Genomic DNA, 27650 nt, shown 5'->3' on the forward strand with positions numbered 1-27650 from the left:
GACAAATACGTCAGGTCCCCAGTTGCACAGGATGAATTTTCCATGCTTTATCGGCAATCTGATTCAGTATCAGTATAGTCAGCTTACACTAAAAAAGCTTTCTGATTTTTTAGCATATTACTCTGGCTGAGAAAAAGTTCAGGTAAATGCTACTCCTTCCCCACTGACCTATGGACTAAAACAACTGCCAAAGGAGCCATTGACTTAACTCTATGAAGATGGCAAAAATACAGCTGTTAGCTAAACAAGTGCTAACGATGCGAGAATAAATGCTGGTAAGGGGAGACTCGGACCTACAACTAAAGCTTTCCCTTCCAAATAGTACTTTTCCTGTATTCCTTGCCAGCTCAATTCTTTCAAAATATAGCAGGGACAGCCTGTAGAATTACTGAACCTCCCAATCTGTATGTTTCTTACTCCATGTTTTATAGTTGGATATGGCCACTATGTAGGTCACATTTCTATCTATGGGTGATCAAAAGTGGCACAGCCACTGAAATAATCAGCCCTACTGTGCCCTTCCCAGCTCCTTCTCTTATGCCAGCACAAGCCTGAATTCTCCTACATACCAGGCTGTAGTTTTGTCATCAGCTGGACCCTAAGGGTGAGGCAGCAACCACAGTGATTTAGCATCTCCCTGACCTCAATACAGAAACCGAAGGAATGTTTACCTAGACACACAGGAGATAATTTTCTCTGTCATCTAGAAGCTTTAGGGGACTCCTTTGCCCTATGGAATTACTACTTCGATTAAAACTCACTTAGGGGTGGGCTGTTAATGAGAAAAGGCAGTTGAAATCAACTGGCACACAGTTAAAGACAGAAACTTGTGAAAAATGCAAGAGGGATTTTGCAACTTAATGGACCTCAGAGCCTTATTAACCATAGCAGACTTCTGCAGCACAGCTTTGTTATTTTCCTTAAAAAAATCCCAAACCAACCCAAAACAGAACAAAACAGCAGCTTTTTTCAGGGAAGAAAAATTCCCAAACCTCAGCTTGTACCCTGCTCCACTTCTGTTTCGAGTCTGCAGTGTCCTGGAGCAGTACTCACAGGAAACAAATGACTGAGATCTGAACTGATTAGGCCTGAAGTCTTAAAAGACAAGTTGTCATGCACTATTTGCTACTTCACTGCTGACTCAAGAACATTCAGCTCATGTGCATATTCCACTTCCCCATCTGCTCACTACTTCAGCTTCTCTCTGACAGTTGTGCATTTCCAGTACAAACATCTTTGATATATTAAGAACTAAGTGCAGGGCAGCATAAAACATGCAGCACTTTTCATCAAGGTATCAGAAGCACTACTCTATCGACTATTAATCTTTATTTGTGAGCTTAACTTATTAAAAGTGTCCATTTTAACATAATAAATAATGTAACTATGTATGGTAGCCTAGTGCAACCTGAAACATTATGTAGAATTTCAGTCTCCTTTGCTATGGAATATGAGGCTCTGTTTATATCTTGGTGGATCTGTGTAAATCTATGGCAATAAAAATCAATCTGTCTTTATAAGGTGCTAGTATTATTAAATCCAGAAAAACAGGAAGCTATAGCTGAAAGCATGACTCAGTAAATTTAAAACTTTGTACCTAAGTTTATCAGTTTTCTCTGAAGCAATGCAGGAAAGAATATGTTATCAGTTCTGACTGTTCAGTGGATTTATTTCTCAAGCCAGCAAAACCACACACACTTGGCATAAAAAAGGATTTAAATCAAATAAGAGTCATATGTACTTGCCTTTGACACTGTTGCTTGTTTCTAGCCATTTTTTATACCAGAAAACTTATCTATTTTTTTTCCATGCATATGTTATAATTTATATCCACAGAACAGAAAGAAAACAAATCTTTGTTTTAAAAGATTCTTTTACCAAGACATCTTGAAGAACGAGTTGAATAACTTGAAAGAGTTATTTGGAATGGTATGAATACCTTGAACTTCCACTGGCTTTGGGTGGAAGTCAAGCACATTCACTAAGCAGTTACTCAAAAACTCAGCACCTTACAGAATCAGTCCCCTGCACAGCCCTCAAGTTACTTCAGCAGTTTTCTTCAATGAGACAGACTATTTTGAAGGAAAAACTAGCAGTAGCTCTCATCAGCCAGATTAAGGAACTGATTCGGGAGTGAAAATGCCTTGCTCTACAACACCTGGACTAGCTCCTGCTCTAGCTTTTCTCCCCTCTTCAGTTTTCCACCCCCACTACAGGAGGGCCTCTGTTGCTTTGACACAGCCACTTTGTCCACCTTATTAAAAGCAATGCCAGCTTGGGGTTGCCTTAACACACACTGAAATACAACAATGCAGCAATTGCTGCTGGAGAACCAGAATCATCCCTAAGTAGCAGAAAACTTTCTGTGGAGCACAGAAAGCTATCACTGCTCCATAATAGAGCACTAACCTAGATAAAACACAAGCAACCCAAGGAAAACTGACAGTTAGGGATTAATGAGCCAACATATTTGCCAGTAATCATGGGTTACACATTATGAAAGTATGATTATTTTCCCTTCTGTTCCTAAATTTTTAGGCAACCATTGCAGCCACAGCAACTGAGCATATCTGTTATCTGATAACAGTTCAAGACATGCTATTTATAAACTCAAGAGTTTTTTTTAATCTATCCTTACACTTCCCACTTATTAATATTTTATTTTAAATAAGCATATTTAGTATATTAGTGTGTCCTAAGCCTATTTAATACTAGATCAGGATTCAATATCTATGTATGTGCATATATGCAGCTATATATATATTATAATCCATGTAAAGAAGTCATGGCCATTTGGTTGTAATAACGTACTATAATAAAAAAACCAAACAGGCAGCTGAGGATAATTACTCTGCAAGCAAATACAAAGTACCACCCTAAGCAGTTATCATAAGGGGAGGCCCTGATCTTTGTCCCATTCTACTGACTTTTGATACTTGCCAGACTGTACCAGACTAATTCAGCTTATTAAACCAGCAGAAAACTAGTACACTAGAAAACGAAACACTAGTTTACAAAACACTAGTAAAGTCTTTTGCCAGGCTTTTGCATAGAATCAGCTCAGCATAAGGTCCAGCAAAAGCCAAAACAATGGTTAGATGAGAAGGCCAAAGCACAGAGGTCAGAGGATTGGAACCTCCCCAATGATGATGAACACACACCTTTAGCTATAATGAACACCTTCACTAAAAAAAACCCCACCCAACTGTCTCATGACAATTTTATGCATTTTTGCTACTGAGCAAGGCCAATTTCAAATGATCAATCAATTCACTATTTACTTGCAGGTTAGGTATGTTTGCAATGAAGAATAGAGAGCTACATTCCTTTTTCCCCTTGCCATCCATATACTAGAAACCTGAACCCTGACTTGAGAGATTTTCAGGTTGCATTGCCAGGGAGCTTGCAGTGACTGCCTTTTCTACATAGCTCCTGTTACAGTTTTCATCCCTTCACACTTTTCAAATACTTGCTTTGCAACATCTTTTGACAAGAGTATTGGTTCTGCAATAGATAGATATGCAAGTATAGGGAGGGGAAAAGAAAAAGAAATAACTTTCATTCAGTGGATTATAAGTAACATTTGTAAACAGTAGCAGTAAATTTAGAAATAGTGTTTTTACAAGAGGAAAAAAGCAACAGCAAGTAATAAATGTACCTGTTTAACCTGCAGGCCCACAAGCACTACAGACTGATACCTCCCTGTGTTAAGCACCACGCTGCCAGAACTGCCTACGAGCAAGTTACACTTCCCAAGAGCCTTGCTGGGCTAAGTAGTAACAACAGTCTCTCAGATCTCTCCCGTTACTTTGAGCAATTATTCCTCTCCCCTCTCTCTGCAGGTAGATACATTTTCATCCTCTCTTCTCCACCTCTCCAAGTGTTAAATGCATATGACTTGCATATCCATACTACCCAAAAGTCTTTTAGCAGAGTGCACATTTGTACAAAATAACAACAGATTACAGGTTACTAGAAGTTGAACTAAGAGGGAATGGATAGTCACATAAATGGAGTAACATAAAGAAACAACAAGACAAAGATGTAATGGTTCCTTTACTAAACACACTAAACTGACATAATGCCTAAATCCTTTCAGATGCCAGCCCAGTCCAGAGTGGATTGCTACTGCCCCCTCCATCACCTACATGTCCTAGCAATGGAGCACTGGGATAAAATCTCCATGTAATGCCAGGATGGAGACTTCTCCAGACACAGGAATTCCTGAACCATTGCTGTATCCTGAAAGCATATAGGACCATAATATCACTGCTTGCTTCTTTCTATCAACTACTATTCCCCCTCCCTTGCCACAGCCTACATTACTCGCTATCACAATGGCGCTAGCATGCACCACAGTCTGAGAAATGCACTATCATGCTCACACATTTGAGGGACTTGCCCACCCAACAACGCCAAATAAAGTGTGAGAGCTTGATTAATTCCTGATTTCCAGAAATACTCAAAGTTCTGCAAAATCCATCCTAGAAACAATCCACAGGATGATGTGCACTGCCTCCAGCTTTCAGGACTTGCAGCCATGGATTTGCTCCTACATTGTTCTCAATAATCCTGGCATTTTTTGGGGTAGAAAGGGAAGAGAAAGAGTTACTTATTAGAAGTGATTACAGAATGAACCTCAGTTTACATTATGGAAGATGGAAAGGCCACATAACCAAGGAAGTACGTTAACATGATGAAAATCTATTGACTAAAAAAATTAAACTATTAGAGCAACAATACATTGCCATGAAAACAAAATATATGAATCTGTGGGGGCATGAAAAAAACAGTTTTAAAAATCATTATCTGCCTTATTTTACTAACACTACCTCCTCGAAACAGGAAAGCTGCATCATTTTTTATTAGTTATTTCATTTCATCTCCAAGAAGAAAGGGCTACAGTTCTGTAAAACTTACTAGGAAGGTTCTTATTCTGAAAAATAAAAAGCTAGCACTTGAAAATGTAACACTACTTGCATATCTGAGCTTCTTCCTTAAAAACATGGAGTCAAACCCAGGCCCACAGAAAAAGCCATCAGGTATCATCTCACATTTCAAGAGAAATGAGCTCGTTTGAGCTCATATCATGTGCACTACTTGAAATACATTCATGATTTACCACAAGCAGCATTATTTATGGCAGTTTAGCCACAGAACAGCTGTACGTGCCAAGCTGGGAAGAGAATCATTGCCAACCTGCTTCTCCCAGTATAATTCCAGTCTGCATTTGATACTTACCCAGCTCACAAAAATCGAAGCGGGAGACTTGGAAAAGGTTCTGTAGCAACAATTAAGAAGGAAGCTTAGTTCTAAATCAACACAAGAACTTCTCTCCTAGTCCAGAATATGAAAACTGTTTTGACATGGAGCATAGCGTTCATTTCCCACTACTGTTCATTATCTTCACACTTTCCTGTGGAAGATAGACCTGCTACCACACAGATACAGATAGCTGGAAGCAGACTTCTGAGCTTTGCATTAAATGCAACATCTCTTACAAAAAATAAAGAACAGTTCGTAGAATTGTAATGCAAACAAAAATTTAATCTTTAAACAAAATGTTCATGATACGGAAGGTCACAATACAAAGTTCTTAAACACAATACAACACAAACAAGTTGAAAAGCCTTTTTTTGATTGGAAATTATTTTTTATACAAAGACTAGATTGCCAACAGTATTATTGTACAAAGTTTGACAGTGGATTCATAAATTGATTCCCTGAAAATTCCCTTGTTGTGAAGAAATAGTGAGTATTAAGGTGATGGCTGAAGTGAATTCAAGGAATTCAGGGTTACATTTGTCTCCACCCTCAATTCTAAGCACTTGGATTAGGTTTCATGATACAAAAGGGATAGTAAAGGCACACTGTGGTTTCAAAGCAAGGCTAGACATTATAGCCTTTACACTTTCCAGCTTTTGTCTGGGTGTTTTTCAAACACCCAAACATACAGCTAAAATAATCCAACCCTCTTGAGGGGGTGCAGAGTGACAAAATAAAGTCTGCAAAAAATGTAACCCATTTAGCCTATAAAACAATATTACTATTAATTATGCATTTGGGTAGTTTCTCAAATCCTTTGAACCTACCATTTTAGAAATGAAGTACCTTTCTCCAAGTTATTTCTGTTATTTCACTCCTGACAGAACTAGTGTAAAATGCACATTTAAGATAATTATTTGCCTTCATCAGTTTGACTGATTACATAAAAGGACTGATGCATTCTTAAAAAGTTGAAGCTATTGGCCAAGTCAGTTACTTGCTGATTTAACTTTTTCAACAAAGCCTTCCAGTTCAGAAAAAAAGCTTTAAAGAAAATGCTTATTTAATCTGATATAAATTATTAGACTGCAAGTCTTACATGTCAAATTCTGGCATAAAGTGTTCTTTAATGTTAAGTTATGAAGTCCAGACAGGCCTATTGCAATTATTAACACAAGTTTTGCCACAGGGGTGTAAATCAATGCACTGTGGTTTAATCACATGTACTAGCTCTGTTGGTGAACTATGTCAATTCCTATGGGACTGTTATACAACTCAAAATTAGTCGACAGAGTTTGGAGGAGTTACATACGGACATTATGAAACACTGTTCCAGCAGCACTAGTCTGCACATAAACACAACTAACCAGTTTAAACATTTCTAGAACTACATAGAAAGCAATTGTTTTACCACATTTTGGTTCCCTGAGAAGAAAAGTGCTCCCACTACAAAGGTCTTTGGAATGCCATCAGTACAGTGGATAAACATGCACCTCTTGCACTGCTCCTGCAAAGACATCTACTTTCATGTTGATCAGATTTGTTTGGGCATTTTCATTCAAAATAAACTTCACACGCCACAAAACTGGCAGTGGAATGGGAGCAAGAGATGACTAAAAGTAGTCTAATACTAAAATTAGTTTTATCTGTGATGATTTTTTATTACAAACTGGAATACAGTCTGTTAGCACATTTCTTGAACACAAAGTCATTCAGGGCACAGTTTACTTCATCTGTTTATTAATCCCATAACTGAGATTAGTTTTCCAAAACTTTTTGTACTATGTTAAAGTTTTAAAGTATGTTTTTGGAAAGCATGCTAACCTGTTCCTTCCCCAGGGGCATAACTTATGTTTTTAGTGAACATGATAAACATCATGACAATTAAGACTTCAAATATAATAAAACAGCGCACAGCAGAAGAATGAAGTCAGGAAACGTTTTATTTCCATCCAGTTTTGCAAGTATTAAGGATGGCATAAGAGTTTATCCCACCACTATGATTTATGAAATTATTACATCCCTAGAAGAGGCAAAGCTTATAATGCTTCCTGTCTTTTCCTCCTAAGTGCATATAAGATGTGTGATTATTTAGTTTGTTTTATCTGTGTCCTTCTGTCCGTATCTAATACAAATGTCCTTCATCCTCTCCCCAATAACTGGGTGTGGAGAAGCTGCACTGAGGCAGTCAGTAATGAGAAGTTATAAAAATATTAATCAGAAACATACACTACACTAACACCTGTGATGCTCACAACATACAGAAGACAACTTTGCAACTATATTGTGTTCTGTTTGCCATCACTGTCTCTGAAGATCAGTAATGTAAGATTGGTTCTCTAGGACATGCGCACAACAGTCACTTCAGATTCTTCTGATTCTTCCCAATTTCTAGGCAACAATTAATTTTGTATTTACTATTTTTAAGACAAAATGCTGAAACCAGTTCTAGGTATTTAATAGTAAGATTCAAATGGCATCTTCCACAATTATAGAATTAATGCTTAGTACTTGTCAAAAGCTTTTAAAAATTAAGTTATGATGAAAAATTACTTTCAGTATACCCCATGCAAATAAACTGCTCAAATAGTTTAAGCTCTTAATTTAATACATCCTAAGTTAGAGAAGAATTCATATTTAGAAACTAATTCCAGACAGTTCTTAGATCTCATATGGCAGGAGATGAAACTGTTTAAAATCATCACTATCAACAGAAAAAATTCTCATAGGAAAAAAGTATATACACTCTCACTATAGCCAGGCAATCACCCCTTCCATATCAATACTACCATAAACATTTAGCTGAATTATTTCAATCAGTAGAACCTAAACAACAATTCATGTTCTAAAATTTTCAAACATGTTTACCTGTAAAAGGCTGCATCTTTTATTTGAATCTAAGTAAAATTTTCTTTTCCAATACAATCGACTCAGTTCAATGCATTTAAGATTGATTTGTAAATTGCTCTCTTTCCTTCACTCCTCTCTACATATACAGATTTTTAGAGATATATTAAGCAAGACTTGTAGAATGCAATGATGCAGAGTTTCATTTTAAACTTAGGACTTATCTGAGCATGCCTGCAAACGCTCTCTTACACGAGGGGGAAGTGTTTTTAACAACCTTTCTTCTACAATTAGATTATTTCGCTTTAAGAACTGACATTCTTCCAGTTCAGCAGGAAGGGATTCAAGATAGTTTCCAATAAGCTCTAAGTGAACAAGATTCAGTAGCTGACCCACAAAAGGGGACAAATTCATCAGACTGTTATTTCCCAGAAGAAGAAATTGCAGCTTTTTGCACTGAAATAATCCATCAGGCAGCATTTCAATCTAGAAAAAGAAAAGAGAAGAACAAAAATAAAGTACATTAGAAGTTGTTAGCCTAGGTACAGCTGCATGTTTTGACATTTCCAGTTTTTATTTTAGGGTAAAAATCCCTCTTAGTTTATGAAAGGAAAAGGAAGACTGTAATTTCTCTATCATTATGTGATCAAGTGCTTGAGAGCACTACAATGGTTTTATTATACCTGTTTTGTTACAAAGCTGCTTGGCTCCTGGCACACACCAAGCCTGGAAGGGGGAGTACATCCATGCGTGCATGCAGAGGAGTGCAGGGGGCAGGGGAGAGGAAGAGCCCACTGTCTCCTGAGAATCACTTAAGAACAAGCACAGGCTGTGGAGAGACATTAGCAGCTCCTGTGTTGTGAAACCTGTACAAGCAGTTACCTGTGCAGTACAGTAATCTTGGCCCACTCTACTGACATGTAACATCCAAAACAAGCCTCACCAATGAAAACAATTATAAGCCTCAAAAGAAGTCACAAGCCTGAGCCCCACACTAACGAGCCAGAAAGTTTAGCACTGCTGATGAGGTTACCAACCATAATTATTTCCCTCTTCCCCATCATACACCTGAGCTGCTTATCAACCAGCTGCTGATTAACTTTAGCTTTCAGTTTGACATTTTAAGGTAAAAATTAAATGCTGTTCACTTCCATTAAAATACTACATAGGATTGACAGCTGCAGGGCAAGGAAAGATGCGTTTCTGCAGCCATGCTAACCTATACTGTCTCTGGACCAAAGCCATTAAGCCGCTACAAACCAGGATAGTATTAGGTGAGCTTTGCTGATTCCAAAGCTTTAGTAATTAAACAAGCACCACCCCTTTTTTCTGGGTTTGCTTTAATCATGAACACCACAAAAGCACTTCAAGCTAGAGGCAGTTCCAGAAGAAATAGTAGGTTAAATATCTATTTTTGGTTTTGAGTAGTAATTCAAAGTTCTACTTACGTGGTTTTTTGTCAAAGCCAAGTACTGCAGGTTGGTCAGATAACCAATTTCTTCAGGGATGGAGGTTAGCTTATTATAGCTAAGATCCAAATAGTGTAACTTTCTACAAAGAAATAGCTGCAATGGAACATTCTTAATATTATTATAATTTAGATACAACTGTTCCAGGTTTGATAATGCACCAATCTGCACTGGGACATATGAAATACTGTTGTGCCACAATTTTAAGCAAGAAAGATTTTTAAGATGTTGGAAACTAATTATTTCTTCCACTGTTCTGAGGTTATTTTCTTTTAAGTCAATTTCATGCAAATTGTTTAGGGTAAAAATGGAATGGGGAATGCGCTCTAAATCGCAGCAGATTAATTCCAGGGTTCTCAGGTTTACCAGCTTCTTCAGGTTATTTAGCACTATCAGCTTATTTCCCTCATTGTTGATAGACAAGTGTTGTAAAGAAGGCAGAAGATCTGTAATCACTTGAGGTATACGGGAAAGGTTGTTTTTTAAGTGAATGGATCTCAGATTTTTTAGCCCATGAAAGCCGTCATTGTATATGGAGTTGTGATGATCTAGCATGAAATATCCTGTTAAGCACAATTCTTGTAGGTTTTTTAGATGAAAGACCCAAAACGGAATTCTTCCCATCTCACTAGATTTCAAACGCAAGGTTTTCAGATTTTCTTCTAAAAAGTTGACTGCTGGATAATCCATCGTTAGTGATGAATGATAAACATTGAGTTCTTTGAGATTGACAAGCTGGGTCACAGCTGAAGGAAGTTTGGCTTCGGGAATAAGTTCCAGGCTTAGGACTTCTATTTCTGTCAGTTCAAAGACACTGTCTGGAAGACCATTTAACATGAAAAGGTGAAGTTCAGTCTTGTCTTGGGAATTTCTTACTAGTTTATTTTTCAGTTTTTCTACTGACCATTCATTGTTAAGATTTATCTGTTTGAGTTCGTTCTCACTCAAATCAGACAGGAATATTGAGAATCGCTGGGAATAAAGAGGATCATACTGGTCTGCCAAGTGAAGAATAAATGCAAAGTCATTCTTTACATCAGGTATATCAGTGTAATTACTTTTCTCTCTCAACTTCTCAAAAGAGTATTGCTTAAGTGAACTTCTTAACATCCACCACAAACTGTAAGTACAAGTTAACCCATAGAAGATCACTAAAACAACATAAAATGAAGCCAAAACTTTAAAAATTTCTGCTAGTGAATAAACACACTGGTACCTTTTGTAGCCTGTAAAGGCTTGAACATTAACCACACAATCAATTTCAAGTGTAATAAAGGATAAATAGTAGGGGACATAAATTACTATTATGACAACTACAAAGACTTTCACTATAATCTGTTTCATATACACTGTGTATACGACATCCTTTTCTTCGGCATGTACTCTGAATTTCTTCACTTTTTCAAATATAGCTTTAGCTTGTTCCCCTTCTTTTTTATCAAGAACACTTGAATTTTCTCTTCCAGTTGTTTCCAAGCCAGGTTGTGAATATGGCAGGGACTGTCTGCTGGCCCCTATGTCTCCTGAACACTGAGGTGATGAAATCACTGTTTTTGATTTGGCTATCGGCAACTTCCTCGCAGACTGCTCAGCAACTGTTTCTGAGAGGGCACGCGTTGTCCACGGAGAGTCAAAACACTTCTGAAGAACAGCTACAAAGTGCTCAAGCCTGGAACTTGTACTAGGATAGTAAAGCCAGAAATTACTGCAAGCTGCAAAAATAAAGGTATGCAAAAGCACTAGGTATGGAAAAAATTTGGCAAACCAGTGAAGCTGTCGCTCATAACATACTGCATCAATGTAGGAATACTGCTGCCGATGGAGATAATTCTGGATTTTAAGCGGGATGATTATTGGTGCTGTCGAGCTAGCTGACATGTTAAGGTTGGCTTTAACTAAATCCCAAGGCACAGCACAATGATTGTCAAATTCTAGCTTGCAAGGAAGACAACACAATACTCTGGTTTGAGTAAGCTGGAGAGCCCCAGCAAGCACAGCAAGTAGCAGCATTATCATGGTGAGGTAATACCAGAAGACATCCCACCATGGTTTTAGTATGTGGTAGGATGATTGGGCATCTGCTAAGCATTTGAGTTCTGTTAGCGTGATCATGACTTTCACCTGTGAGAGAACAGCAGCTGGTAGAAGAAAAAAGAAAAGACATTCTTAGATAATTGTTAAAAACAATTTATCTCACCATTAAATACTTGAAGTTTATTACCGTTTTCACAGTCTTAAATATGTGTAACATGTGGCTTGGACTCCAGAGCATAGTGAAAGGATCCAAGAACTTCTGGGACCTGACCCCAGCCATCATCTCATGGATTTATTTTAAGGAAAGGTACTTGGAATGCAAAAACTTAGAGAGCGAAACTAGCACGAGAGATTAGGAGAAGGTATATTTTAACCAAACATTTGGGCACTGCTCCAGTAGAAGCAACAAGCAGGTATAAGTTAAAGCAGGCCTTCACTACCATCATTAACTTACATAAGTGATTTCTTATTTATGAAGAATTCCAAAATCAGAGTGGTACATTAACATGATGGCTCTTGTAATTTAGAACTTTCTACCAGATTAAATAATTCTACCCAGTTAAAAATATACAAATTCCCCAAAAGGCATTTTGTATTACATATTCTTATGTATAATTCCCCATCTTCTCCCATCAAGAGAATTAAGCATATTGGCAGAATAAAAATTAAGGTGGCACAATTTATTATTGTTCAATATTGCTGTTTATATATATATATATAAGTGACACATTTAACTCTCAGAAGCATAGGTTTGATTCATACTTACTTTACTAATTAAACAGAATAAAAAACACAGCACTGCTCAGTCAGGAGGTCTACACCTTTTAAAATTCCTCGGACATGCCATCTTTACATTTGTCTTCATTCTGGATGGAGAAAATATTGAATATACTTATTTGCAATGCCTTAACCTAAATAAAGAGCAAACATTTCAGCTTGCATTAGAACTGCTGCCTCATTGTGCATCCATTAAGCTCTGCATTGCTACAGCTACATGAAATGGAGCAGTCTGTACTCCTATGTGATCATGCAGAATGCGAAATAAAAGCTTTGCAGTTACATCAACACAAAAATCCCCAAACACCGAGGGGAAACTGCCTACAGCTAGCCCTATTTCAATGAGGAAGTAATTTTTTCCCCCAAACAACTATGACCTTGTTACTTGGGAAAATGACCCCCACCTGGCTACACCCTCCTTTCAGGCAGTTGTAGAGACTGGTAAGTTCCCCCTGATCCTCCTTTTCTCCAGGCTGAGCTCCCCCAGCTGCTCCTCACAGAACTTGTGCTCCAGACCCTTCCCCAGCTCCACTGTCCTTCTCTGGGCTCACTCCAGCCCCTCACTGTCTTTCTTGTCATGTGGGGCCCAGAACTGGACACAGCACTCGAGTTGGGACCTCACAAGTTCCCAACACGGGGAACTGCCCTGGTCCCCCTGGCTACACTGTTTTTGATACAGGCCAGGCCACTGGCCTTCTTGGCCACCTGGGCACATGCTGGTTCTTGTTTATAATATGTTGGTACTGTACATTTCAATTTTAAACAGAGCTGACAAACTGTTACAAAAAGTCAAACAATAGCTGAACCTTATTCTTGCTCCACATTCAAGTGGAAAGAATGACTGAAAATAAATTAACCCTTCTTGCACTGACAAAGCTATTTATAATAAAATACAAAAACTTACCAGGCCCACCCAAGGGAAAGCAGCTGAATAAGGACTGGATGGTTACAATACACTCCTGGAAGGAAAATAAATTGTCATAAGATTGTGAAATATTTGGTCCAAAAACTGTGAGTATTAGAACAGTAGCTCATTACTCCTTCCACAACAGCATTTTAGAGAGCAAACATTCTAAGAGTAAAAGATCTAAGGATCTACAAGATACCACCCCCTTCAAATTATTTACTTGTTCACTATCTGAAAGTTGCTTTTCCTAAAGTAGAGATAAAGTATTGGCCTCTCTCACTGTCCCCTTTCTAAGCACTAGAAGCTTAGGAAAAAAAGCTCAACAGTTATTGCATTTAAGTAAAGTTAAAAGTTCTGCAGCTGAGATGCTCTACACAGCTGGGAAATAGCAATTCCTTCAATCACTCCACCTCAACTTCCAAAAGCACATCTCAAATGCCTTTAAAATGAGATCTTTTGATATAATTCTTGTGGTTTGAATATAAATTTGTTGGTATAAAAGCACAAAGAGATACTAAACCCATTCAAATTAAGGCTTTCATTCTGCAAAGAATACCTGGATCACATCTTGACTCAAGCCAAACATGTTTGATTTGAATGTAAACAGAAGAAAATAAACTTTTTTTTCCACTTCCAACTTCAAATTAAAACCAGTCAATTCTTCTTGCTTCAACTTTGTTATAAAAATGAAAGACTTGGGACCTCTGTTAAAGTTGTAAAGAACACACTAAGAGATGAATATATTGAACGATGAAAAAAAGTAAGATCAAAAGGTAAAAATAGCAATTTTTTAATAAAGAAAAACACTCAAAAAGTCAAAATTATCACTAAGTTGGCTGAGAGTTTAACATAGTGTGAAAAGTCTACTGAACATGAGTATGGGAGCAATTCTTTTCCTGACAAACATGTAAACCTCATCAGGGACTTGGGGAGATACTAATGTTTTAGGATGATTCATGTAACTAAATGCTTAAAGGAGTAAGTAATATATTCCTTGGGGAATAAGGCATACCTATTCAGTACCAAGGACAAAATTCAGAGTACAATAAAACAGTTAACACTCTTTGATAAAGTATTTTCCCTAAAATTTACAAAAAGGAAAACAGAAAATGAAACTTAAGCCAATTCTGTGAAAAGCGTATGGGTATACTTGAGAGCTTGCACCACTCAGTACACCTTTTTCAACCAATGATGTAATGCTAATTAAAAAAAAAAAAAGTGTTTTGTTTTTGTACAGATTGAGAACTCAGGGTGAGACTGACTCATGTAACTTTGTGAAGTCTGTTTCTAAAAAATGCTTTGTCACCTCTCTGCCTTGCAATGGAAAGTTTTTAGTCCCCATCAGAGATTCCAGAAAAAAGACTACATCCTTGCTGTGGTATTATAACACTTTCTAGCAGGAAGCAAATGTCACAATATTGAGTATTTAAATACTTGAAATCTGGTCTGGTGAAGGGCTACTTTCTGAAGCCTTCCAATGAAGCAGGTGTATCCATTATAGTTCTATGTGTATGAAATAAAGCTTCCCATTGGAGGAGTATGCAGTATAAACAACTGTAATGTAAACATGTGAATTATCGATAATAATTTTGTTGAAGACATTTTTTTTTCAAATCCTATCTGTATGCCAAAAGTGACTAATCAAATGGAATAACACTGAACTGTAATGGATTTGATAAACCTCATCTCCAGCAGCTTTCAACCCATATCAAAGCCATAAAAGCTTTTCAAAGTGGCCTAACTCAATTGGCAATCTTTCTTAGAAGAAGAGAGAATGAAGTTTAGCCCCAGGCAAAATGATGACTTCAGGAGAGTTACGCCAGACCAATATAGAGACACAGGCCAGAAAAATAAAGTAAAAAAGATCACTAATATCTAGGTAATTTTTAGTTACTTCAAGACTTACTAAATCTGATCAACAGAAACATATCCAGAATGTGAGTAAAAGGCTCTCATTTTGAAAAATATTATCTATAAGCATCAGATACCCACCACCACCCCCAGCTGCCAAAAGGGTACTTGGCATTGCATTACTCTGTCATTTGGTCATTGCTCACATAATTTTTAGGCACATTTAGTTAGGGATATCTTTGCAGCAAGGCAACTGCCTTTCTTGTCCTCCCTCAAGGGTATTTAACTTGTGTTTCCAACACACTAATTTAATCAAGATAGATTTATACAACTAAAGCATACCTTGACAGGTATTCCCATGGCCCCTGACTTGCTTTTTTTCCCTCCCCCTCAAACACAGCCACCAAGTTTTCAGCCAGTCTCTTTAGACTCTTGCAGTTGCTTCTCAAATTAGATAAGGAGATGCCGACACACTATGTACTGTAGCTGTTTTATCAATTTTCTATCAAAAGTCCTTCCTGAACTACAGTACTAACTTAGCTTCTACCTAATTTAAATAGATCACTTTTTCTTCTCAAGTTTTGGATGGAAAATTAAGTCCAATAATAAACTAAACACACAATCAGTTTGGCTTCATAGGCAGTTTTGAGACTCCCCTATGAGATTCTCAGTACCTGCTTATGGTTTCACATGCACAGCCTGAACCTCCACTTGGAAATAAATCCTCATGAAAATTCCCCAAGGGAAAAAAAATTAAACAAATTTTACCCATACACACGCATCACCAAAACAGATCTTTCCTGGCAAAAACTTCTCCTTTTATTGGCACGGTCCTGCTTCCTTTCTCAAGTACTCTGTAAACAATGAATAGCCAGGTACTGCAAGAGTTCTGGTGCAAGTGACTCCATAAAGAATGATACTGCCATAGTTACTCGTAGCAGAAGCATTTACATAACTGCCTCTCCCTTTTTCAAGCAGTGATACATGGTCTTTCAGAATCTGTACTTTGGTCACCTGTGTGCACGCACAGACTCAGTTGTAGGACCTTTTTGATAGGGATTGTGATTTTGAATCTGCATTCCACTGAATGCAGAACAACACAAACAAGATTAGAGAAAGCTTCTTTTCAGCTCATTCTGAAGGAGATCACAGGTGACAATTAAACATGTATAAGTGATTATCCTTTTGTATTTAAAACAAACCCAAAGACATTCCCACACTCTACAATAACCAGCATATTCCTCAACCACTGGATCTTCAACACTACACTAACATTATTACAAGTTTGCCATATCAACCTCTCAAATAATCAAAGACCCAAAGTCCTTCCAAATACTCAGAAATTACAACTACAGACAATCTCAATGATCTGTACCTGGACTGACTAGAGGCCTTTGCCCTTCTTAAACACTCCTGCTCTCAAGACAGCTGAACATAAGGTATAGAATAGTAATAGGAAAGTTTTATGCTGCTTAAGAATCAGTCCTTGCTCTCTCGGGAAGGCTTACGTGAGTCTATATAGCCAAGTAATTTCTGAGGGAAAAAACTGCAAGCATAGTTTAAAATTTATTAAGTTGGGCTACACTAATATTTTTACTTTACAAGACTTACCCTTCTCTGCTACTGCTTCAGAGTTAACTGCACAGCACATAAGTTGATTAAAAAAACCCCTTAAAATTAAGCAACTACTACCTCACTCTACCACTACCATATCTTCCTCAAGCTGAGAAAAACAAGACTAGAACATGGCAAATATATTTCGGTTTCCTCAACTATCTAAAAGCTTGAACATTCCCAGGTTCAACACAAAAGGTCTAAAAACAACTTAAAGGCAGTTTCACCTTTTTTTCTCTCTCTGGTACACTTAATGCAAGAAAAATACTTTACCTAGTCTAAAGTCTTTATAAAGTTCCAGTCTAATCTTAATTGAAAATATGCTTTACTCCAATTTGATTTGCTTTACAAGCACAAGACTTACTCCTGAAATCTGACTGTACAGGATTAGATACATTACATTATGCATTTCTTTCCTATGCCTGCAGCACTCCAAAACAGACCAATGTCTTCCTTGAGCCACATTAACTTTGCATTAAATATTATTGATATGCAAGTATTGAGCGTTTTCTCTATTCAAGGAAGGCCAGTCCAGAGGTAAACTTTGTAAAATATGTCATTGGTCCAACACTCACTAGGGAGATGGACTACATTCAAACATTCCAGTTGCCTAAGTTATTAAAATTACATACCTGTGGGCCACGTTATAGGTACTGAATCACATCTGTTAGGTCTGCCCAAGTGCATGAAGTTACTTAAGCTTAACTCTCAATAGCAGATGGGAGGGTAAAAACAAGTCAACTACTTTGAAGATGAAACTCTGTAATGAAGCTGCATTATAAAATTTGTATTCAAATGTTATGTTGTGTGCTTTTTATATCATACTAGTCTAGCCCATAGAGCAATTTCAAATACAAATTCACATTCAGATACAAATACTTTGACTAGTAAAAACACTTTCTCCAGCCCTCTCCTCAAATTAAGTCCAAGGTGTTAAGGATTGTGTTCTAGCTGAAATAGGCCACAACCTATGCTTCTAGAAAGGCCTGTACTAGTGAGGAAAAGATTCAATTTAAACCCAAGTTTAAAAGCAAAGAGATAGGTGAGACAAACAGTTTACACAAAAACCCTACAAAATAAAATGGAGAAAAATTAGTAAGTAGGTACAAACCTAAGTTTCTGAACAAGTATGTTACAGTGTTAAATAGATAAGCCTATTAATGGTAAAAAAATACAGTAAAATGAACAGTAGACCAGCTTTTTTTTCCATGTAATTGCATCACCATGATGGATCTCTCTGAGAACAAGCTGTCTACTTGTCCAGAACCTACCACTCCATTCATAGCCATGGTGCTTTCTAAGATCCCTAATGAACCAAGCAGAATCTGGACTCCAAATCAAATGTGAGCATTTCTAGTAAGCACTCTTTTGTACAGCTTTACTGTCTCAGTACTATTTCCAAGATCAGAGATGCATTTTTAAAATATATAAATTAAGGTTATAAGTTAAGTTTAAGTGACATATCAGCCTCTAAAATACTGACTACAATGAATATCAACGCAAGCACCTGTTCAGAAGAGAGTGCTTTGTATTGATCATACAATAGAGACATATCTTGTTTCATCCCAATATTTAATTAATAACTTCTGACAGCTGGATCGCTTCATGCAAGTAATTTTACTTCTTTCCAACTCAAACTTCGCAACTGTAAAATCATGGTAACATTTCTGCTATTCTCTAAGAAGTATTTAAATGAAGAATATTATACAGTAATAATTTCTTACTAAGTATTTAGAGAGACTGTTCTGGATTGTACTAAGCTTCTATTAGGTTCTGAGAGCTGGAAGCACACACACTTTTCCTTTTTCTAATAGTAGTCAGACAGTTATCACCTCTGTCCAATATCAGAAATATTAACTTGTATTTGTAGTCCTCATTCTACCTAGAATAATTCTGTTTCTAAAATATGAACAGTTATCTAGTACAATAACTTAAAATTTCATCATTTAGCCAAAAAAAGGATGCTGATGTTTTTTCAACATTTATAGACTGCTAAGACCAAGCAGTATTCTCTCAGGATAGCAGGTGTTGAGAATGGAAACTGCAACTGAGGTCACAAAAAATATACAAGATAATTATTACCATGTACAAATATAGCTACAAGATTTAAGAATGGTCAAAAAATAGTCTTTAAGTTTTCCTGATGCTGCATAAGATTAGTGGAGAACTTTCTAGAAGGGAATATTATTACTTCCACAGACAAGAACTTAATTGCATCTAGGAAAATATAATTATCAGGGCAGCAATACAGAAACACATCTGATTTCGCTCTATTAGTTCTGACATTGGAAAGCTGATTTGGATTTTCAGTAGCAGCTCATATCTCCTCTCAGAAGCGGCAGGTTTTCATCTTAACAGGAAAGACAGTTACTCTTGACAGCCAGCCTGAGAAGCTGAAACACTTGATTCTTGATGTTTGGTCTAAACAGCTAGAACAGAATAATGAGAACAGATAAATTTCCAATTGATATCTGATGCAAACTCAGGCACTCTTTGTATGCCAGTTCTCCTGTAACCCATCTTATTACCTTTTTAAGGAAACCCAGTCCCCCCTCCCCCCCAGGTGAGAATAGAAAAAACTTGAGACTCTGGAGTCAATACAAGCCTGCTTGAAATGGAAATTGAATAGGCTTTACCAATCCTCCAGCAGAGTGCAATCTGGCTGCACAACTCCGTCAGTCTCTTAAGTCTCTTCCTATTCATATTACTCTGCATTACGGATTTACTAATAGGACAAAGCAACCAGCTACATCTTCTCTTCTTTTAACAAATGGAACGGGCTGAAAGACAAATTCCCCACTGCACATACTGGGTGACAGTGTCCCAACTGCATGCCTGAACATAACTCTACAGTTCAGAGCTGCCCATATGCATGGGATCAGGAGAGCTGAAAGCCCTGTTGTGCTTATCAGAAGCATCTCCTAGGACAACGCTAAGTTTCAGAAGCACAAACAAGTGATCAAACTTGAATTCTACAGCAAATCTACAGTAATCCTGCTTTGTTTCCTGAACAAACACCAAGTTAGTTCAGGACCCATGTTCATGCGCTGTACTTCCATCAACCCAAGTGTGCTGTGCAAGTCTCCTGCGGCACAAAATTTCCTTTTTTGAGTAGGCTGTCTTAAGAGACCCAACAGCTGGCCTCACTAGTACAGGCCTTTCTGGAAGCATAGGTTGTGGCCTATTTCAGCTAGAACACAATCCTTAACACCTTGGACTTAATTTGAGGAGAGGGCTGGAGAAAGTGTTTTTACTAGTCAAAGTATTTGTATCTGAATGTGAATTTGTATTTGAAATTGCTCTATGGGCTAGACTAGTATGATATAAAAATGACAGCAGCATTATCAGAAACACACTTGGGTATGAAGCCAAGTTTAAGAACTACAAAAACAAGAGTCAAGGTTTTATCATCACCTGAATCAATTAAGAACTTTGAAGTAAAAAACATCTAGCTCCATATTTGTAAGAAACTGAATCAAAATTTGAAGCAAAGCAGACACTGCTTTTAACTCCTGTTCAGTAAAGCACTTGAGTATTGACATATCCCATCTTGCTTCAATTAAGCAATAATTTTCCCAACTTTGCAGTCAGTGTTACTGCAAAGTTAGTATTTAAGCAATGTTAATGTTTAATAAAAAGTGTTTACTTGGAAAACAGTTTTCCTGTACTGCAAAGGCACTGGAAAAGTAATAATCAGTTTCACACTTGCATTGGCATGGGTTGAAAATTAAAGTTCATCTTGTAAATAATTTAAACACAGCCTAGAAACAGTTTTTAGTTAAAAATTTTCAAATTCCCTCCCGCCTTCAAATATTTTGGATTGCACAACAAATGCACACCAAGATTTTGCTTTCATTCAGATGAAAAAAATTAGTTCAAAGGACTAATACTTCAGCATTAAAATCACAATGTGCAATTATTAAATTTTAGCTCAGTAGATCCTCATATTTGGATGCAGATGATTTTATTTAGCTACCAGAAAGTAACTAAGTAAATACTTCACAACCTGAACTACTCACAGAATACTGGTATTTTCCCCAGAAAACTAAAGCAATAATGTCTGGGAAATAAGGGGTTACATTTTCTGGGGTTTGAAATAAGAGCTCTAAAAAATCAATGTCACTTTAATTAAGCCTGAATAAACTACATGACCAGTTTTGTAGCTGTTGTGCCACAAAACTGAAACTTTGCTAACTAAAATCACAATTCAGAGTATTATCTCACAAAGAAACAAAATGTTTGTAACAATGTCTAAATTATACTAACAATAAGTAGCAACCAGATTGTGTTACTACCACATTCTTACTGGCATCACTAGACCCCTTACCAGCATTTTTAACCCCTTCAGTTTCTCACAGTCAACTAAATTCTCAGTTTCAGTAAACTGCATTCCAGTTTACAACATCCAAATGTACTTAGAAGCTGAGATGGAAATGCAGTCACATAATTTATTTCAGTGTGTGCAAATACATTATTTTGAAACAGAACAACACCAATGAGAATTAAATTGAAAATAGTCCATAACAACTTCTCCACAATTCGCTTCTGATTGTTGAAAGACCCTAGAATCCTCTCAGGTGTACATCAGAAGAGGGTATGTCAGCACTATACCTCAAACTGCATTTGTAACAGCTTTACTGAGAGTTGCATCATCTGCCTTCCTTCCAAGGTACTACACCACTACAAAACACAGCCTTTTCATATCAGTAAGTTTAAATCAGATAGCTGGGCAAACTACTCATAAGTATTATGACACTTTAGTTCAATACTGAATTGCAATTTGATTTCAAGTAGCTAATAATTAAATCCAGAACTCATTTGTAACACACTAACAACTCTTGGGGAAAATAATCCCCAAACCCATGCATAGATACAATACACTGAAGCCCACTCACCAAGTCTGGTAAAACTCTAATTGGAATTATATAACCTATACCACTTAAACATTAAAGACAACATACGTAAACATTAGAATATTAATTCCACTTTACATTTCTCACCCTTCTACATGGCTACCTAGGATATCTGAAACAAATAGCTTCATAACCACAGCACTGACTGCTAACTTATCTTTAAAAAGAGTAACTGCAAGAGCAACTGGCAGAATAACACCATTTATAAGACAACAGTTGAACAGCTGTTATAAGGATGCCTAAGGATAAATACAGCCCACAGGTTAGCGCTTAGAATACAGAGAGCAGTGTGAAACGTTTAGATAGGCAGCACTGAGACCCATATAAACCACACCTTATCCCCTTAGTCACATGAAACATCCATTCCTAATCCTAGCTGAGTAAAGCTTTATGGCTTTAGCAGTAGGTATTGTAAGCTGAAGTAGTATTACTGGTGCCACAGTCTCTTTTGCTACCTGTAGCGCATCAGGCAGAGCAGGCACAGTAGCAGCTAAAGCAAGACAAGATTTCCCTCCCTCTTCACTGCCCTTCAGAAATCCCTTAGAAAAATACTTGTTTGACAGTGACATACTGCTCTACAAGGTTCATTTTACAATGCTGAAATATTGATGGATGTTTCTTTAGCACTGTTGGTCCCTCTCTAAAAATTATTCAACATGCTTTCATTAACTTCAAACAACAGCTGTATTGGTAACTTGCAATAAACAAAAGGCAATTTTCTCCCCATGAAAATCCTGTTTCCCTGAAAGAGGGGACAAATACAAGTCAGACCAGTAACTCCCTTCTCTCAAAAGTGTAAGGGAGCAAGCAAATTCCTAAAAGTTACATGAATCCTACTGAAGTTGAAAGTCAATTGCATTACATCAATGTAAAATTCAGTAGAATGTAATAATATGTGCTAATGTAAAACTCTGATAAACATTTTGTTATCTGACTACAACAGAATGCTTTAAACACTCAAGAAAACCCTTAAAAAACCCCCCCTGTATTATATACTAACTACTGGTTCTCTGCCATAATCATTCTCCTTTCTGCTCTCATTTCATTTCATGTCCTTTGCCCTGCTCAGGGCCACATATACTGAAGAAAAGCTCCTTAGGATAACTCTCCTATTCCCCACACTGTCAGCTGAGCTACACAGAGTAAATACATACAATATAGATAGACAATACTTAATAAATTCTACAAGCACTGTAATATTTCACTACTTAATACTCATGGGTTTTTCCTTCACTGCTCTCTTGAAAGTTTAAGTTAAACAATACAGATCAATAAGGCCTAATTCATTGCCCCCCCTGCGAGGAAGGTATGTAAAGAAAAATTCCAAGACACCTGAAATAACTGATGCCTTACCTTATCCTTTCAACAAACAAAGAAAGAAAGCTGTGAGTCAGCAGAGCTTATAGCTTAAATACTTGAAACTAGAAGTGATCACATAGCTTTTAGCTTGTTCTAGGACTACCTCACAGGTATAGTTTTAAATGACCACACTAGAGGCCAAATCAAACACAGTTTACCTTATCAGCATAATTAATAACATTCTTAATATAAAATTAAGCTTTAGGGAAGTCCACTTTAATCACTCCTACATAACTGGTCAACTTCAGCATTCACCAGGGACCTGAAGCCAGGAAAGCTGCCTGAGTTTCACCCCTGAGCAGACGGGCACAAAGTCAGCCTGACGCCACTCGCGCAACTCAGCCAGGGCGCAAAGAGAGGCTGCCACGCAAGGGGCTGCCACAAGATCAGAGTTGCTGAGACGAGAAACGCATTGGCCAGACAGAGGAAAGGAAGACAACAACAAACAGGACGGTTCTTGTTCGATGCGCAGAACTGTCAGGCCTCAACACTGAGTTAACTCTTCTCTCCCTTGCGGGGAGGCCGGGACTTGCCTCCCGCCTGCCACTTTCTCGAGGGCAGGTGCCGCCTCCACGCCCGGGGCCGAAGGGTGACAGCTGCCGCCCGGACGGAGGAGCCCGGGGCGGGAGAAAGCGGCCCCAGGCGACCTGTAGCGCCCGGGTCACCCGAGGACACGCGCAGATATCGGTTACGCAAAGCACAGAGCGGTTTTCGCCGAGCCCCGCCCGCGGGCCCCGGGGCGGCCACAGACCCGCTCGGCGCCCCGCGCCCAGCTCCTCTCCGCCTCGGCCGGCCCGCGGGGCTACGGCAGGTGAGCGGCCCCGCTGCCGGGCGCCGCCGAGGGAAGGGGCGGCCGCCGCGCAGGCTCACCGGGCCGCCGGACGAGCGGCGCCGGGCACCCCGCGAGACGGCAGCGCCCTCCCGCTCCGCTGGCGGAGGGGCAAGCCCGGGAAAAGCGGGGACGGCGACAGCTGCCCTCGGAAAGCCCCGCTCCGTGCTGCTCCCCCTCCTTCCACCCGTCCCTCCCGCGCACGCCGGGGCCGCGGGGCACCTGTCAGCGGCAGCGCCCCTCCCTTACCTGCCGCCGCCACCCCCGGCCCGCCCGCGCAGCGGCGCTGGGTCCGCGCGCTCCGTCCGCGCGGCAGCCGGCGGCGCAGCGCGAGGCACCGGCTCCAACCGGCGCGTCTGGGGCGGGCCCCGCTGGCCGCCGGTGTCACGTTACCGCCCGCGCAGCCAATGGGGCGAGGCAGGCGGCGCCGCTGACGGGCCGGGGGCGGGGGAGCTGCAGCGGACAAAAGCGCCGCGCCCGGCTCCGGCCCAGCCCCTCTGCTCACCTGCGGAGCCGCCCTGCCGGCCCTGCGGACAGCTCCCGGCACCGCAGCCGTGCCCGTCCGCCTCAGAGCTCCTCGGTACCGCGCCGCGGCCGTGCCGGCTCACAGGCAGCAACCTCTCCCCCCCCACCCCCCCGGGTGCCGGCGTTTAAATAACCCGAGCCGTTGGAGGTGGTGGAGGAAGTGAGAAAGCCATTAATGCTGGCCGCTAGAAAATAAAAATAGAGAAGGTGACACTTGCGAAAGGCAACTTAAACCCCACCGCAGGTTTCGGTGGGACGGGGTGCGGGTCCCGGAGTGGCCCCAACGCCCGCTGGGGCCGAGCGGAAGGAGCGGGGCTGGGGATGCTGGGGAGCGGTGCCGCGCGGGTGCATTCGGGATGAGCTCCCGCCCCGCTGCGCCCCAGACTCGGCACAGCCGCTGCGAATGTCCTGCAGCAACGGGGGTCTCCTTCCGAGGCCAGGGACACCCAAAGCCCACCACCCTTTCTGACAGAAACAGGCAAAATTCTGTGCGGCAAAACTCTTCTATGGCTCTTCAATCCCACTGAAAACCTGATACAGATATAATAAAGTTCACAAATAAAAACAGTGTTTTAAAAAAACTTAATCATTGATTCATTTGACTTTCCTACTTCACCCCCTCTTTATCCAGTGGACACCGCAACTCCCTCCCCCAGATGTCTGAAGAGGCCGGTTCTGCTGGGTAAAGGCATGAAAGCCTGAAGGAAAATTTTGATTCCTACCTAGACTTCTGCAAAGAACTGGGACAAATGGGCTCTGTCTCCCTCCTCTTAGTCGTGCAAACAGCTCAACCTATTCAAGTAATTGTCCTGACATATTTTCATTATTAGTAACTCCACTGCAAGGATCTAGTATAAACTCTATTTACGGTATAATTGCACTCCTTACACTCGCACTGTTATGGTAATGTTTATTCTTTGTCCAGTCATCAATTTTGCAGGAAAAGGGACTATTTGCAAAATATTGCTTTTCCTCCATAAAACACAAAAATCCTTTTCTTCACAGCTGTACAAAACCACCTTCATTTTAAACAGCACAGTCACTAAATTTTGCAAAAGTTAACAATTTTCAAATTGTATTCACAATTTTCAAATGTGTATTCAGTACACATTTAGCTACTAGTATTAGTTTCAATTTAAAAGAGACATTAAAATATATCATACTTTTGAGGAAGCACAAGCATTGCACTGGAGCCAAAAGTGAAAGTAATTAAAGCAAAAGGGAACCTCACTTTTTAATCCAAACATGTAGAAATACCAATGCAAACGTGTGTTGAAAAAAAAAAACAAACCACCATTTGTTCTTCTAGTTTGCAGTCATGGTGTTAGCCTAGCAGAAAATTTGCTTTAGGCTGATAGTTTCTACTTAGGGTGATGTACGTTGATAGTAATCTAACCTCAGAGAAGCAGCTATTGACAGCACAAAGATGTCAACATTGTGGCATTGTCTGCAATTTCTGCTCCAAGAGTCGTTGGTGAGGTTTGGTAAACAGCAAAGAGCAGGCCAGCCTCTTCCCAGGAGATGAATTCCCTTTGGTCTCATGACCTGCCGCCTCCTTAGCTGGCTGTATCATCAAGACAAATTTTCTGCTCTATTAGGGTTTCCCTGAGGAATTATTTAATCTGTTTTACTGGGACTATTTCCCCTGTCCGTGAGCAAAATAAATAAAAGTACATCTCATAATCTTGCTTTCTACTAACTCAAAAATGAAAAGTCTGTCTCCAGGACCTGACACATTTTCTTTTGGTCAGCAATATGCTAGGAAGACAAATTAATGTTTGACTAAATTATAAAACCAAGAACTATTTGTGCTAAAAATCAAAGTATTGAATTAAGTCAGAACACAGAGGTTGATGTTCATACAGTTCATAATTGCTTGAGCAGAAGATTGCAACACAATTATCTAGGTTTAATTCTTTACTCTGATACTGAGTAGCTCCTGGGGAAGCACAAGGGGAGGACTCAACCCAGCAGTCACACCGCACCAATCTCTGAGCAATGGTATCTGAGCAAAGGAAATATTTTGTTAAGCTCTTACTCAAAACCAGCACTGTTTTAGCAGTGCAGCTCCTGACTGTATACTTAGCAGATCAAGTTCATCTTTAAGGTTAGCTTAGTGACAATTATTTCAGGATGAATTTCTTTCAGTCTTTTCCAAGCTACATTATCTGGAAAACGTTCTTCAAGCTCCAACACTCTAGTTGTTTGTGACAGCCATTTTTAAGATACTGAAAAACAACAGCTTGACAATACTGTGGAAGTTGAGCTTCCTTTCACACATCATGCCATCCCCTGATCTTTTTTAACATGGTATTTAGATGTCACAAACACAACTTTGAATATGCACATAAAAATAATGATTTCAAATGTTATGCTCAGTGTGACTATTTGGTATCCAGAGCATCTGCTTCAACCCCTTCACTGGTACAGTTTTGGGAAATCTCATGAAGTAAGAAAGGGAAAGCTATATAGCAAAGTGCTGTATATTTAAAAGGGTAATACAGTCAACATTTCACTTTGAAATATTTTCTATTGAAAATTCTCTTTAATATTACAGAAATGATATTACACTTGTCTTTTAACCCTCCAACAGTGCTTGGAGTTGCAGAAGCAGCAGCATGTTGATCGGCAATCACACTGGCAGCAGTATCTGAAGCTGAGCCAGTTCTGTGATAGAGCACCCTATGACAACTTGCCTTGTGATCACCAAATGCATTTCTGACTATCTGATTCTCAAGATCCTGTCTTTTGATATGAAAGGCTACAGCTTCATAGTTAGGTGAAGCATGAACAAGCAGATCACAACTCTTTAACTCCTAAAACTCCATACTACCATTTATTCTCCTAAAGAGAATAAAAACCATGTAAGACTCATAGTTATTAATATAATTTAATTTCATTCCCTGGCACATCCTGATTATCATCTCACTTGCTCTTTCTGGAATTTGCTAAAGCTTCTTTGTCTTCTACTGAGAATTTATAAATCACATGTTCCATACGCTCTAGATCATTGATTTCCTGGTGCAATAACGTGGCTCGCAGTGACCAATAAAGGCTCCCTGCATGGTCGGGTATTTTAGAACAACACTTCCCTCTGCCGGATCTGTGCGCAGTCACAGCTCTGCCTGCATGGAGGGACCTGCACACACCCTGCGCCTCTCGCTCCGCAAGACCCCTGCCCCTCCCAGACTGCGCGGGACAGTACGAAACTAGCAAAGCTCATACTAATTCATTAGATGAATAGGATACTCATAAAAGTT

At 39.2% G+C, this 27650-nt stretch overlaps 1 protein-coding gene across 2 annotated transcripts; it reads right to left on the reverse strand.

Annotated features, from left to right (window-relative positions):
• Window positions 1–5581: 5581 nt before the first annotated feature.
• On the reverse strand, window positions 5582–24225 carry LRRC8B (leucine rich repeat containing 8 VRAC subunit B). 2 transcript variants are annotated; one of them, XM_082287573.1, is made up of 6 exons: window positions 24115–24225; window positions 13297–13351; window positions 12382–12481; window positions 11626–11719; window positions 9561–11262; window positions 5582–8598 (listed from the first exon to the last, which is right to left on the reverse strand). In XM_082287573.1, exons 4-6 carry the CDS (start codon window positions 11691–11693, stop codon window positions 8326–8328), a joined length of 2043 nt encoding a protein of 680 aa, XP_082143699.1. In that variant the 5' UTR covers window positions 11694–11719; window positions 12382–12481; window positions 13297–13351; window positions 24115–24225; the 3' UTR covers window positions 5582–8325. The 2 variants fall into 2 exon arrangements, with proteins under 2 accessions (XP_082143699.1, XP_082143698.1); XM_082287572.1 differs by having other exon boundaries at window positions 9561–11719.
• Between the last annotated feature and the right edge of the window lie 3425 nt (window positions 24226–27650).

This window comes from Coloeus monedula (assembly GCF_965178545.1).
Source record: "Coloeus monedula genome assembly, chromosome: 9".
NCBI classification, from domain to species: Eukaryota; Metazoa; Chordata; class Aves; order Passeriformes; family Corvidae; genus Coloeus; species Coloeus monedula.